The 14,300-nt window shown below is 58.0% G+C and overlaps 1 protein-coding gene across 3 annotated transcripts; it reads left to right on the top strand.

Moving 5' to 3' along the window:
• Nucleotides 1-3,392: 3,392 nt before the first annotated feature.
• Nucleotides 3,393-12,597, top strand: XIRP1 (xin actin binding repeat containing 1). 3 transcript variants are annotated; one of them, XM_052657009.1, is made up of 3 exons: nucleotides 3,393-3,548; nucleotides 6,447-9,792; nucleotides 10,184-10,323. In XM_052657009.1, exons 2-3 carry the CDS (start codon nucleotides 6,451-6,453, stop codon nucleotides 10,190-10,192), a joined length of 3,351 nt encoding a protein of 1,116 aa, XP_052512969.1. In that variant the 5' UTR covers nucleotides 3,393-3,548; nucleotides 6,447-6,450; the 3' UTR covers nucleotides 10,193-10,323. The 3 variants fall into 3 exon arrangements, with proteins under 3 accessions (XP_052512969.1, XP_052512850.1, XP_052512910.1); XM_052656890.1 differs by having other exon boundaries at nucleotides 6,447-12,597; XM_052656950.1 differs by having other exon boundaries at nucleotides 3,404-3,548; nucleotides 6,450-12,597.
• The last annotated feature ends 1,703 nt before the right edge of the window (nucleotides 12,598-14,300 follow it).

Raw genomic sequence — 14,300 nt, forward strand, 5'->3', positions numbered from 1 at the left:
AGGCTCCCAGGGTCCTAGCCTCAATCACTTGGATCTCTCTGCCTGAGGGGGAGATGGGGAATCTGCGGGAGCCAGTGCTTCTGGGAGCAGTCCTCATCCAGGGGAGTGAGGAGGGTGGATGAATACCCCGGTTCCCTTACCACCACCCCCCGACCCCGGGTGAGGCGTGTTCCACACCAGCTCCCGAAGTCTCCAGAGGGATCCAGCCCCAGCTGTCCACAGAAGTAATCTGCTTTCCTTCTCCTCCTCACTTTTAGCCCCTCACCCCCTTCCTCCCCTCCCAGTGAAACCACTTGCACCCAAATGCTCTTCTTGGACTCTGCTCTTGGAAGATCCCAAACTAACACACTAGAATACAGAAAGCAGGCAGACTCTCAGAGGTCATAGAAATAGGAAGACAGGCTGGTGAGAGCGGTCTGGCACCAGGGCCCACACGACCCTCACGGCACGGCCACCAGACTCCCACGGCAGGAGGCGGACACTCTCCCCTCAAATCTGCCCACCTTTGAGCTGCTGCCTGAGCAGCGCAGAAAGTCCCTTCTGCAGGTTCAGAGGATTTTGTCAAGAGGCTGAGCTGACCTGTCCTACAGCCCTGGAACAGACACGCCCTGGCCGGCCCAGAGCAGACACCCGTGTCTGCTTCCCAGCTGGAGGGAGGCCAGGACTGCCAGCCAGGGCTTTGAAGGACACTTGCCTTCAGACCCAGAGGATACACTGGGATCTGGGACCAGGGAAAGTTGCCGGTGGTGGGGACCCAGGGGAGAATGTATTGAGCTTAATCATCAGTTGAGTTTACGTATGCTGGGCACTGTACCAGATGTGGTGTGTGTGTGTGTAACAGAAGTGTGTTCCTCACAGCAGCCTTTTGAGGTATACACTATGCTTATGCCCATTTTATAGGTGAGGGAACTGGCGAACAGACAGGGTGAATAACTTGCCAACGTCACACAGCTAGTGTCACACACAGGATTCAAACTCAGGTAGGCAGCCTGGCCCTGAACCTTCCCTGCGTCCTGCCTCTCCTGAAACATCAGGTGAGTCTACCGCCAGCTGCTCACTCTGAGCCCTGCCAGAGTACCCGTTTTCCTGGGAGACAGGCAGGGGCTTCTGACTAATCCCCAACTTCAGCAGAGCCCCACTGAAGAGGGAGGGACTGACAGAGGAATGTGCCCTCAAGACCAGGAAACACTAAGCTCCAGAAGCAGTGGGGGTGGGGGGCAGGTTGTAATCACTGAAAAAGGACGCCTTCCCTCTCCATTCCCTCCCTGCCCTTCTGCCTTCTGAGAGATCAATTAACCAGCACGGCCATTCGACCTCAGGATAACCATTTACTCCCAGCCCCCTTCCCAAAATGATTTGAGGGGGCTTTTAAAAAGATAACTGCCCAGCATCCCCACCACCAAAGATACTCTGATAAATAATGCCTGACCACTGCCTTAATGGCCATATCACTGACACCTTGATGATGTGATTTTGTTAGATCATTACACATAGGGTGACCAGCTCAGTTGTTTTTCTTCGAACTTTCCCAGTTTTAAAATTGAAAGTCCCTTGTTCTGGGAAACCCCTCAGAGACAGGCAACAGGGCCAGTTATTTACCCCCATGACACAGGATACAACCCACAGCGTCTACCTGCTGAAAGTCTAAACATTTAGCTCAGAGTGTCCTTGGAGCCAAGGCAAAGAAGGAAACACCACCCTCAATGAGATTTTCAGTGTCTGTGATAGTGCTATCACACTTCCACAATGATGGAAACATTTTGTACTCTGCTCCAGGGAGCACTTAAAATGTGGCTAAAGGGATACAGGAACATAATTTTTCATTTTGTTTCATTTTAACCTGTTTAAATAGTCTCATGGGGTTAGTGGAAGTTGTATTGGACAGTACAATTGTATTAGATAAAAACAAACCAGGCCTGAGAAATTTCTACCATGAGATTATCATAGTTGCAGTGAGTACAAAAGAGGATTCCAACCAGGTACGATCCTTTTCTTACGTATGTAATAACCTGTGCATCAGGCCCTTGGATAACACAGGCCATGTGCTGAGCACTCTCACAAAACCCTCTAACATGTGAATTCATTCAAGTCTCAAAACCACCCCAGAGGGCAGGCACTAAGGCTCCTCTTCCCTTGGCCCGAGAGGATGGGTATCTTCCTGCCCTTCCCAGGGAGAGACAGCATCCGGGAAATAGGTGTTAGGGCAGCAAAGGGCAAAAAGGCCGGAATCAGAGCGGAGGCCAGGGAGGAGGGCTCCCCAGTGCCCCTCTTCTCACCCCAGGCCAATGCTGCCTGCCTGACACTGACTCAACGGAAAGAGTGAGCAGTGCCTGGCATCACTTCCTGGCACCAGAGGCCCCAGGACGTCAGAAGAAAGACCTCGTTCTGCCAGGTAGCAGAACACAACCTCGACATGGAACCGGGCAAAACGCCTGCGTCGCTTGGGCTCTGCGTGGTCTCCTGATGCCCCTCGCCACACTGCCCTTCCCGGCCTAAATGCCAGGATCTCTGGAGCTACTAAGCCCCTCGGGCTCTGAGCAGCCAAGGAGGGGCAGCCGTGACCCCCACACGCAAACACACACACACTCCTTCTGTGACTGGAAGCTGATGACTCCGGGTCAGAAATAACCCCAGAGTCAGCTCCCCGTGTGCTGCCCCTCCCCTCCTCTCTGTTCCCAGAAAGCCTGGGCCCTGAGTCAGAGGCCAGAGGCTGAGAGTAAACAACGACCCAGATAATCTGCTGGGAACACCGCAGACCATGCTGCGGAGCCCTCTGCCAGACCTGGACCCCGTGGAGAACTGGGGCCAGAGTTCTTTCCCCCAAATCCAGCTGTGTGCACTCAGGGCTGTATACGCCTGTGCGGTGGGACGCAGGGAGGGATGGAAGAGACAGCGGAAAGGTCTAGTGCAGGAGTGGGGAGAAGAAGGGCCTTACTCTCAGGGGTATCCGGGCTGAGAACCGGGGAGCAAGGGCCTAGGCCTGCCCTCAGGGGGCCTCCAGTCTCCTGGCAGGGTGGGACATAGTCACGCCACACGTCAGACATAGTCAGAAGCTGGGGTAGGGACGTGGGGATCACAAGGCGGGGGGCCAAGCTGACCAGGTGTCAGATGCACCTCCTTATTCATTCCCTCAGAATAGTCTGGGATGTCCGCACCCCACACCACAGCTGAGTCACTGACCCCAATCCTCAGAGGAGACTTGGATGAATAAAGCTCTCCCTGCTCACTCCTCTTCCCCTCCCTAGCAGAAAGGACATGTAACTGATGCCCGAGATGGAGAATAACTTTCAGAGCCCTAAAAATAACTGAACCACTTCATGCTCTGACCTTAGCCTCCCCCCACCACCCCCCCACCTCGGCCCACCCCCTAACCAGCCAGATAAAGGCAGCTGCTGAGGCTGGCAGGGGACACAGACCCCGAGCCAGGGCAGCGAGAAGGAGCCCGACGGGGCCAGCAGAGCGAGAGCAGCCCAAACCAGAGGCACGACAAAGCCGTGGGCCACACCTCCCGAAGACCCCAAACCCCAGCAGCCAGGCAGAGCCCGCAGGTGAGTAAGCCGTTCCTTTCCTCGCCACACCAGCGGGGCTGGCTTTCCAGGCCAGGACCCCCTCCGGCCCCTCTTAGGGCAGTGTGTATTAGTGAAAGTTCTGAGTGAGGGGAGGAAAGTGGGGCCACACGTCTGGAGCAGGTGAGTGGGAGGGGTCTGATATGAAGATTACACAAGGAAGTTGCCAGAGAGTTATTGTGAGCCCCATGGTAGTGTTCAGCGTGGCTGCCACAGGCCTGAGGCCTACAGAGGGACAGGTTCCAGCCAGTCTGGTGTAATCCAGAAAGGCTTGCTGGAGGAGGTGGTCTGGAGCTGTGATTTTAAAAATCAGGTACGGAGCTCCTCAGGCTTCAGGCTTTCTTTCCAAGGAGCCCCAGGTAGGCCCAGTGTCTGGACAGAAGAGGCGGGGGAGGACATAGGGGTCTGACTGTGCTGCCAGGACAAGCCCTGTGCCCAGCTGCTGTGGGTAGAAGTCTTGGCATAGCTGGCTCGGGAATGTCTCCCCAGGGCTGGCCTGAACCCAGCACCCTGCATGGCCTAGGGCCTGGGTGTGATGTGGGTCATCAGCATGCCCAGTAGGAAAGCCTTAAGGAAGACCTGGGGGTAAAGGTGGGTGACCAGTTCTGAGCGTTAGAGTATACTGCCCAAGTATAGAGATGTGTGAAGGGGTCTGGGCCAAGAAAGAGCAGACTTGGAGGCAAAAGCGGGGGTCACCCGGAGAGGCTTGCCCAGTCCTGGGAGGCCAAGCTCAGGGGCACCCCTAGGGTTCAGGCCTTACCCAAAGTCTGGTATCAGTTCTGAATTCGGCCTTCACCGCACCTGGTCCCCATCCTTGAGAAACAAGGTGGGAAGGCCTTCCTACCGCCTGGTGGAGCCGCCGGGGTCAGCTCCTTCCCTTCTTGGGGCCGGTTTCCCCTTCCAAACAATGAGGGGATTGGGCTCAGTGACCTCGGCAGGTCCTCAGCCCTGCCCTCTCTGGACTCTGATTCTGATCATATGTGACCGCAGCAGGGATTCTGGAGATTCCTGGGGGAGGCGGTGGAGGTGGGGTGGAGCTGGTGGCCCGTACCTGCCATTTGCTCAGGCCACACTGGTGACAGGACAGGGAGGACGTGGGGACCATCAAGGTTTGCCTTTGGTCGGGGGGGTCCTCATGAGAACCCAGGCTAAAGGAAGCACCTAGAGCGCGTGATGAGACTTGGACTGTCGACTTTAGAGGTCATACTCCTTGGATGTCTTCAGAGGACAGGCTGGGGTGTGGGTGGAGCAAGCAGGGCTTAGTCTCCCCACTGCTGAGGTAGTCGAGAGAAGGAAGTCCCTCCCCCACCCCCAGGTTCCTGTGGCCAGAAGCACTGGTCATCCTGCAGCCAGGGGCAGAACACCAGCTCAGCAGGCAGGATCAGGGAGCCCAGGGCAGAGAAGGAACCAAGGGGGGTCAGGCTCCCAGGGTCCCACTGGCTGAGCCTGACCTCTCCCCAGCCCAGGGCCGCTGTGTGGAGGCCAGCACCTCGGCTATATTTAGCACTGAGCGTGGAGCAGAGCTGTGGGTCAGGGGCAGTGAGGGGGGGACGTGCTTCTCATTCTTTCCCTACTGGCCTCTGGGGAGTGTTAGCACACCTGTCACAAGACAGATAAGACAGCGAGGACAGAGGCCAGAGAAGGTGGGCCAGGGGCGTGGGGGGCAGTGCCTTGGGGGAAGCTGATGGGCATGAAGAGGGAGAAAGAAGGCGTGCACAGGAGATTTGTGCTGCACACAGTTGGGGACAGGAGTCCGTGAGCAAGGGGTGAGGCTATCGCTGCAGGAAGGCCCTCAAGTCTCACTGCCTCCCCTCCTGGGGTGTCTGCTGGGAACAGAGGGCCACCACAGCCACTGAGAAAGCTTCACACTGCCTACCTAAAGTGTTTCGAAACCCCGATCCAGCACTGTTTGCGCCTCATTCACCGAGATCTGACTCTGGAACCCAGTTTCCTCATCTCTAATCAAGAGTGGTTGGGCCAGAAGATCCTAGAGGTCCCCCTAGCTCAGAAAACCGCTAGCTAGGATTCAGAATTGGGTTCTGCCTAACTGCGAGACAGCTGGTGGACACTCACTCAGCCTTACTGCTTCTGCTGCAGCAAGAGAAGGAGAGCCAAGAGCTAAAGGCTGGACAGCCCCCGAGTGAAAGGGACAAGTGCGCCCTCTGGTGGTGAGATAGGAAACGTGACTGATAACTAGTTCTCTCCAGGAGAAAGAGTCACCAGTTTGTGTGCTCACTTAGTCATGTCCCTGTCCAAACCTTTGTGACTCCATGGACTGTAGCCCGCCAGGCTCCGCTGTCCATGGGATTCTCCAGGCAAGAATACTGGAGACCAAGCCCTCCTCCAGGGGATCTTCCCACCCCAGGGATCAAACCTAGGCCTCCCTCATTGCAAGCAGATTCTTTACCGTCTGAGCCACCAGGGAAGCCCAGTCACCAATGTAGGGACCTGCTTCTCCCTGGCTGGGATCCCTTAAAAATCAGAATTCCCCCAGGCCACTCACCTGGGAGTCTACCAGGGAAAAACTGATTTTGGCAAAAGCAGGCAAGGATGGCACAGGACAGGAACAGTTTTCCCACTGTGGGGTTGGGCACCCCTTAACTGGAAGACAGAGTTTCAAAGCCTGTAGTGCCCTGCTGGCTCCGTGACAACCCAGGTGATTCTGGGGGAGCAGGGACCCACCTGATGGATGGCTCTATATGCCTTAAGTTCAAGACTAGTCACACAGCAACCATTCAGGTAGCAGGGTGAGACCCCGGGGAGGTCTGGAAAGGGGGAGGGATGGTCTCTAAGCACACGCCACCTAGGGCTACTCTGCAACCAACCCCCATCTCACTGAAATCCCCCAACCCCATCCTCATCTCTGCCCCCTCTCTTCAGAAGGATGGCCAATGCCCAGATGCAGGTGGCCCCCACCCCAACCATCCCGATGGCAGCTACAGAGGACCTGCCCCTCCCTCCACCACCTGCCCTGGAGGACCTACCGCCGCCGCCACCCAAGGGGTCCTTCTCCAAGTTCCACCAGCAGCGGCAAGCCAGCGAGCTCCGCCGCCTCTACAAGCACATCCACCCCGAGCTCCGCAAGAATCTGGCTGAGGCCGTGGCCGAAGACTTGGCTGAGGTCCTGGGTTCCGAGGAGCCCACCGAGGGCGATGTCCAGTGCATGCGCTGGATCTTTGAGAACTGGCGGCTGGATGCCATTGGGGACCATGAGAAGCCACCTGCCAAGGAGTCCGTGCCCGGTGGCAACGTCCAGGCCACCTCCCGCAAGTTTGAGGAAGGCTCCTTTGCTAACAGTGTAAACCAGGAGCCGGCCGGACCTCGGCCATCTGGAGGGGACGTGCGTGCAGCCCGCCAGCTGTTTGAGACGAAGCCGCTGGACGCGCTGACGGTTCGTGCTGAAGCACCAGAGGCTACAGTGAGGGAGCCTGCAGCCAGCGGAGATGTCCAGGGTACCAGGATGCTCTTTGAGACACGGCCACTGGACCGCCTTGGCTCCCGCCCCTCCACCCAGGAGCAGAGCCCCTTGGAGCTGCGCTCAGAGATCCAGGAGCTGAAAGGCGATGTGAAGAAGACGGTGAAGCTGTTCCAAACAGAGCCGCTGTGTGCCATCCAGGACTCAGAGGGCGCCATCCACGAGGTCAAGGCCGCCTACCGGGAGGAGATCCAAAGCAACGCAGTGAGGTCTGGCCGTTGGCTCTTTGAGACCAAGCCTCTGGACGCCATCAACCAGGACCCCAGCCAGGTGCGGGTGATCCGCGGGATCTCCCTGGAGGAGGCGGCCCGGCCCGATGTCAGCGCGACTCGCTGGATCTTTGAGACACAGCCCCTGGATGCCATCCGGGAGATCTTAGTGGATGAGCAGGACTTCCAGCCATCCCCGGACCTTATCCCTCCTGGTCCAGATGTTCAGCAGCAGCGGCGTCTGTTTGAGACCCGAGCATTAGACACTCTCAAGGGGGAAGAGGAAGACGGAGCAGAGGTCCCACCCAAAGAGGCAGTGGTCCCCGGGGACGTCCGCTCCACCCTGTGGCTATTTGAGACAAAGCCCCTGGACAGCCTCAGAGACCATGTCCAAGTGGGTCACCTGCAGCGGGTGGGTCCCCAGGAGGGCGAGAGGTTCACAAATGAGCGTCTATCCAATGCTGACCCCTCAGCACCAACCCTCTCTCAGGGTGCCCCTGAGAGGGATGGGGTGAAGGGAGATGTGAAGACTTTCAAGAACCTTTTTGAGACCCTTCCCCTGGACAGTATCGGGCAGGGGGAAGCTTCGGCCCCTGGGAGCTTACACAGAGCAGAAGGAACCAATTCCGCTGGGCAGTCCCAGGACACAGGGTCCCCAGTGTACGCCATGCAGGATGCCAAAGGTCACCTCCATGCCCTGACCTCCGTCAGCAGAGAACAGGTAGTCGGAGGCGACGTGCAGGGTTGCAAGTGGATGTTTGAGACGCAGCCCCTAGACCGACTAGGCCGGAGCCCCAGTACCGTCGATGTGGTGCGGGGCATCACCCGGCAGGAAGTGGTGGCTGGAGATGTGGGCACCGCCCGGTGGCTGTTTGAGACACAGCCCCTGGAGGTAATCCACCAACGGGAGCAGCAGGAACGACAGGAAGAAGAAGGAAAGCCTCAGGGAGGCCCTCAGCCCGAAGCACCCCACAAGGGTGACGTGAAGACCATCCGCTGGTTGTTCGAGACGTGCCCGATGAGTGAGCTGGCCGAGAGGCAGGGGTCAGAGGTCACAGACCCCACAAGCAAGGCACGGTCGTGCACCTGGATGTTCGCGCCCCAATCCCCGGACTGGCCAGAAGGCTCCAAGGAGCAGCACCTTGAGGTGAGCCAGGTCCAGGCTGGGGAAAGACAGACGGAGAGACACGTCTTTGAGACTGAGCCTCTGCAGGCCTCAGGCCACCCCTGTGGAAGGGGGCCTGTGCGGTACTGCAGCAGAGTGGACATCCCCTCCGGGCAGGTGTCTCGTCAGAAGGAGGTTTTCCAGGCTCTGGAGGCAGGCAAGAGAGAAGACCAGGGACCCAGGGAAATCCCTGAGCCCATTCCAGCGGGCTCAGTGCACAAGTTCACCTGGCTCTTTGAGAACTGCCCCATGGGCTCCCTGGCAGCTGAGAGCATCCGAGGGGGCAACTTCCAGGAAGAACAGCCCGTGGGTCCCTCGGGCAAGGGGGTGCCGGAGAGGCAAGAGACTGCAGCCGAAGGGACCCTGCGGACGCTGCATGCCACGCCTGGCGTCCTGCACCATGGAGGCATCCTCATGGAGGCCCGAGGGCCAGGGGAGCTCTGCCTTGCCAGGTACGTGCTCCCAGGCCCAGGGCAGGGCAGCCCCCACGTTCGGAAGGAGGAGCTGGTGTCTGGGGAGCTTCCCAGGATCGTCCGCCAAGTGCTGCGCCGGGCAGACGTGGACCAGCAGGGGCTGCTGGTGCAGGAGGACCCCGCGGGCCAGCTTCACCTCAAGCTGCTGAAGCTGCCAGCGCCAGGCAGCAGCGGGAGCATCGAAGACATGGACCCTGAGTTCCAGCAGTTGCTGGCTTGTGGCCTCGGGACCTCGGCGGGGAGGACGGGGCTGGTGATGCAGGAGACAGAGCAGGGCCTGGTGGCGCTGACCGCCTACTCCCTGCAACCCCGGCCAGCCAGCAGGGGCCCCGAAAGGAGCAGTGTGCAGCTGCTGGCTGGCTGCATAAACAAAGGAGACCTGAGTGGCCTGCATAGTCTGCGGTGGGAGCCGCCGGCTGACTCAAGTCCAGTGCCGGCCAGCGAGGGGGCCCAGAAGCTGCCCCCGGCTGAGAGCATCATCCACATTCCCCCACTGGACCCTGGCGTGGGGATGGGGCATCTGAGAGGGCCGGGGGCCACCCCCTGTGCCCCACAGGCCACCGGAAAGGCAGTCTCTCTGGCTGGGGAAGAAAAGCAGGAAAGCAGGTGCACTGGGCAGAAAGGGATGACAGCTTTAGGAAAGTCAGAGGGAGCCATGACTATGCCCCCACGACCTAGGTTTCCAGACCTCCAGGTCACCATGCAGAGTCGAAGGACAGCAACAGCTGAAGCCCAAAGCCTGCAGCAGCAAGCTCGGAGCAAGCACAAGCCGGGCCCCACTCCTGGGGCCGCCTCTATGCCCACCCAGGATGGGCTTCTGCAAGCACCAGCCACAGGGGCTGCCCAGAGCAACAGCAGGCCTCTGGTGGGAGGCAACCCCAGGATCCCAGCAGCCCCCAGCAAGGTCAGTGGGGAACAGAAAGCACTGCCTGGAGGGCTGCCTGGGGGGTGGGAGACTATTCAGGATGGCATCTACACTGCTCATCCCGTCAGGACCTTTGACCTACCGGGTCAAAGGGATGTCCGGCCATCTGAGCAAGGACCCCTTCCACTCCTGGAAGGCCTGGGTCAGAGTCTCGGGCCCGGGCAAGAGGAGCCAGGGGCCCACACACAGAAGGCCTGGGTGCCTCCAGAGAAGGTGATGGCAGGACTCAGCCTGGGGGCCCTCCAAGCTGCAGAGACCACCCTGAAGGCTGCCCCTTTAGCCCACCACACTCGGGCCTCCGGGCCGCGGGCGGCAGGTGCCAGTCTGCACTCCCGTAATGCCTCTGTTCCTCCTCCTCCTCCTCTCCCAGCTGCTGTGACGGGACCGGACTTCCCAGCCCAACCCAGGCATGATGAGAATTCCATCCGGCAGGCCTCCAAGCCCACGCAGGACCCCCTTCTCCACTCCCACAGCAGCCCTGCTGGCCAGAAAAGCGCTGGGGAGTCACAGACAAAGACCCTGAAACCGGAGCCTCCCACACACCTGAGAGAGAAGCCCCAGTTGCCCCCCAAACCTGCACACCTAAGCCAGCTCCCCCTTCCTCGCTGGCTGTCCAAGCCCTCAGCCCTGGCTCACAGCGCCGCTGAGGAGGTGGGGCAAGGAAAATACAAACAAGGTGAGACTGCTACAGCCGACCACGACCCTCGGCCAAACAAGGTCTCCATTGCTGCAGACCAGGCCCGAGTATCTCTGCTCCAGGGTCCTGCTGGACAGAGCCAGCCCAGCCCCCAGCATGGCCCCAGCACCGTGGCCCCCAGCCCCACCAAGAGCCAGGCAATGGGCAGCAACAACCACAGCCCTGACCCCCTCGGGCTCTCAGCTCTCAGCAGCCACCCCATCTCACTGCAGCGGGGCCCTAGACTCCCAGGAGAGAAGGGCACGGACAGTTCCCAGCAAGGGGCCCCTGAGAGCCCTGAGATTCTGCAGGGAGGCCAGCAAGAGCTCCAGGGCCTCCTGAGCCAGGTGCAAGCTCTGGAGAAGGAGACCAAAAGCACTGTGGACGTGCGGGCACTGCGGAGGCTCTTTGAGGCTGTGCCCCAGCTGCCAGGAGCCCCTCCGGCTCCCGCTACCCCCTGCAAGCCTGAGGCCTCGGTGGAGCAGGCCTTCGGGGAGCTGACGAGGGTTAGCATGGAAGTGGCCCGGCTGAAGGAACAGACCCTGGCCAGGCTGCTGGACATCGAGGAGGCCGTGCACAAGGCGCTCAGCTCCATGTCTAGCCTCCAGCCTGGGACTAACACCAGGGGCCATTCCCAGGGACCCCCAAAGGAACACAGTGCCCACGAGGTCAGTCTCACAGACAGCGGGAGAGTCAGGCCCAACTGCTCAGGCCAGGAGGTCAAAAGTCAAACTCTAGTCAAGAGCCAAACTGAGGTTATGAGCCATACTGAGGTCCAGAGTCAAGCCAAGGACAGAAATCACTCAGAGGCCAGAAGCCAAGCAGCCCTGGCCACCCCTTCCACCAGGAAGCTGGAGACCTTGAGACAAGACTCACACCTTCCCCAAGTGTTACCTCTCAGCAGAGAGTCACCCTCCTCCCCAACTTTTATCTCCATGGAGTCAGCCACAAGGGAGCTTCCGGAGGAGGCCAGCCCCAGGGACAACCCTGAGATCTCTCTGAAGAGGGCACATTTCACCCAGGATGAATGCCAGACTCAGCCCCACCAGAAAGATATCCAGCACAAGGCTGGAAAGAAAGAGGCCCCCCAGCTCTCTGGACCGCCACCACCTGGCCATGTTGCAGCCAGCGCCCTGCCCACTAGGCAGAAGAGTGCTCTGGAGCTGCAGACGGCGCCGGGTGGCTCCCGGCACTACGGAGCCTCAGGAGCAGGGACTGAGAGGGTGGACCAGTGCAGGACCACAACGCTCACGTCCCCCACCACGGTCACTGAGCCCGCCGAGCCACCCAGGGGCCCAGGCCCCCACCTTGGGCACCACACTTCCGCCTTGATGAGGCAGTTTCTGCACAGCCCAACTGAGCTCAGCACGGGCCTGGCAGAAGCTGACATGCTGCGTGTGCCCTGTGGCCACCCCACACCAGCTGCACAGTGAGCCCCTCTGTCTGCTACCACAGTCTTCCACCCATCTCCAGGGACCCGGGACGGAGGTGGGTGCTCACCTCCTGCACGCACGAGGAAACAACCAAAAATAAAGGGCATGTTCTGAGATCCAGGGGCAGTTTCCCTTTCATCAGTAGCATCCATGGGCCAGGTTCTTGCAAACGGCAGGAGGGGGGATGATAGGGAAGAAGCCTTCCGGAGTAGCCCGAGCCCAGCAACAGAATGGGGGCTTGTGGCTGCTTGTGGAGGATATAATGTGTACAGAAACACACGCTTCTCACACAGGTCTGGCCCGCACGCCAACACAAGTGAGTCTGCATGCCACTGCCTGCGATTGAGAGACCCCCTGAGTGACCTTCCACTTTTTCAGCCTTTATTTCTTTAATACGAGTCAAATGTTCTCAGCCTTCTGCTCTTTAATTCCTACAGAAGACAGGGCCAGCCGGATTGGTCTCTGTTACATGTTGACTAGGGCCCCAGAAGGGCCCCGTCATCAGCATCTCCCTCATTCAGCGGGTCATCCTGGCAGCACAAAGTTCACACAGACAAAGTCCACGATCACCAATGCCCCTAGAAGCCAAAGATTCTCTCCACCCCCACGGCCTCTCACTTTGTACCCCAAAGAGGAAGGATACAGTCTAATAAAGCAAAGTTTTATTCCCTTCTCTCCACGTCTGTCTGTACACAGAGTCTGGGCTCTCAGTCTAGGGGAAAAGCAGGCACGTGTCTAGCTGCCCTGTTTCCCTGAAAGCAGCAGTGTTGGAAGGCTCTGAAAAGCCACCCCCTTCTTCTACCATCTCGGCTGGGAACCAGAGAGGCCCGCCCACCCCCACTCTCCTTACTCCCCATGCCCCCACACATACATACACTGCTGGCCCCACACCTCTGGCTTCCCCACCTAGAGGTTCTTGGACATCTCCCTGGAGTGGAATCTGCCGAGGGTGGAAGAATGGCCCAGTCAGGCCCAGCAAGGGGGGAGGGCCACAAGCCAGGAGAACTCCAATGGCCCAGATTGCTGGGCCACTTCCTCCGGGTCAGACCAGGCACAATGTGCAGAGTTTCCTGGGAAGGGGTGGCCGCAGATCCCAGCCTGGAAAACCAGGATGATTTGGTGAAGGACCCTTTCCATACTTTCAAAAAGCACTGAGCAACTGCTGCTTGCCAGACCTGTTCTGGGCAGCATGGATCCAGAGGTAAGGTCTAATGGGATCATTAGACTCCATCACATTCAAGGAACTGACTCTCTAGAATGAGAAGGCAGGGAGACTATGGATAAATAGGAAATGCCAGATAAGGAATAAGAGTGATGCACCTGACTAGGCCACTGTCCCACTGTGGGGTAGGAATTATAAAACATGTCATGTGACAGTGACAGGTGATTGCCTTAGAGAAAGTGGCCAAGGCAGATCTCCCCAAGGCGGGAAAAAGAGTCTTCAACTGAGGCCTCAGTCACAAAAAGCCAGTTACCGGGCAACGGGCAGGAGTGGGGAGTGCCGGTTAGGCGGATGAGCACACACAAAAACCCAGAGGTGGGAGTGAGTATAATTTCTGCATTTCCTAAATACCCTTCGGTATGTTGTTCAGTTGCTCGGTTGTGTCCAGCTCTTTGTGACTCCATGGATTGCAGCATGCCAGGTTTTCCTGCCCTTCACTATCTCCCAGAGTTTGCTCAAATTCACGTCCGCTGAGTCAGTGATGCCTTCTAACCACCTCATCCTCTGCCGTCCCCTTCTCCTCCTGCCTTCAGTCTTTCCCAAGATCAGGGTCTTTTCCAATGAGTCAGCTCTTCGCATCACGTGGCCAAAATACTGGAGATTCAACTTCAGCCTCAGTCCTTCCAATGAATATTCAGGGTAGATTTCCTCTAGAATTGACTGGTTTGATCTCCTTGCTGTCCAAGGCACTCTCAAGAGTCTTCTCCAACATCACAGTTCCAAAGCATCAATTTTTCAGCACTCAGCCTTCTTTATGGTCCAACTCTCACACCTGTACATGACTACTGGAAAAACCATAGCTTTGACTATACAGACCTTTATCGGCAAAGTGATATTCCTGCTTTTTAATACATTGTCCAGGTTTGTCACAGCTTTTTTTTCCAAGAGGGAAGTGTTTTTTAATTTCGTGCCTGCAGTCACAGTCTGTAGCGATTTTGGAGCCCAAGAAAATAAAATCTGTCACTGCTTCCACTTTTCCCCCTTCTATATACCATGAAGTTATGGGACTAGATGCCATGATCTTAGTTTTTTGAATATTGAGTTTACCCTTCTGAACAGAAAGGGTCTTTATCAACAATTGTCCACCCCTACATACACACACACACACACATCCTGCCCCCAACAACGTTATGTAGGAACTTTTCCACAGTTTGCT

This window comes from Budorcas taxicolor, chromosome 1 (assembly GCF_023091745.1).
Source record: "Budorcas taxicolor isolate Tak-1 chromosome 1, Takin1.1, whole genome shotgun sequence".
In the NCBI taxonomy this organism is placed as follows: Eukaryota; Metazoa; Chordata; class Mammalia; order Artiodactyla; family Bovidae; genus Budorcas; species Budorcas taxicolor.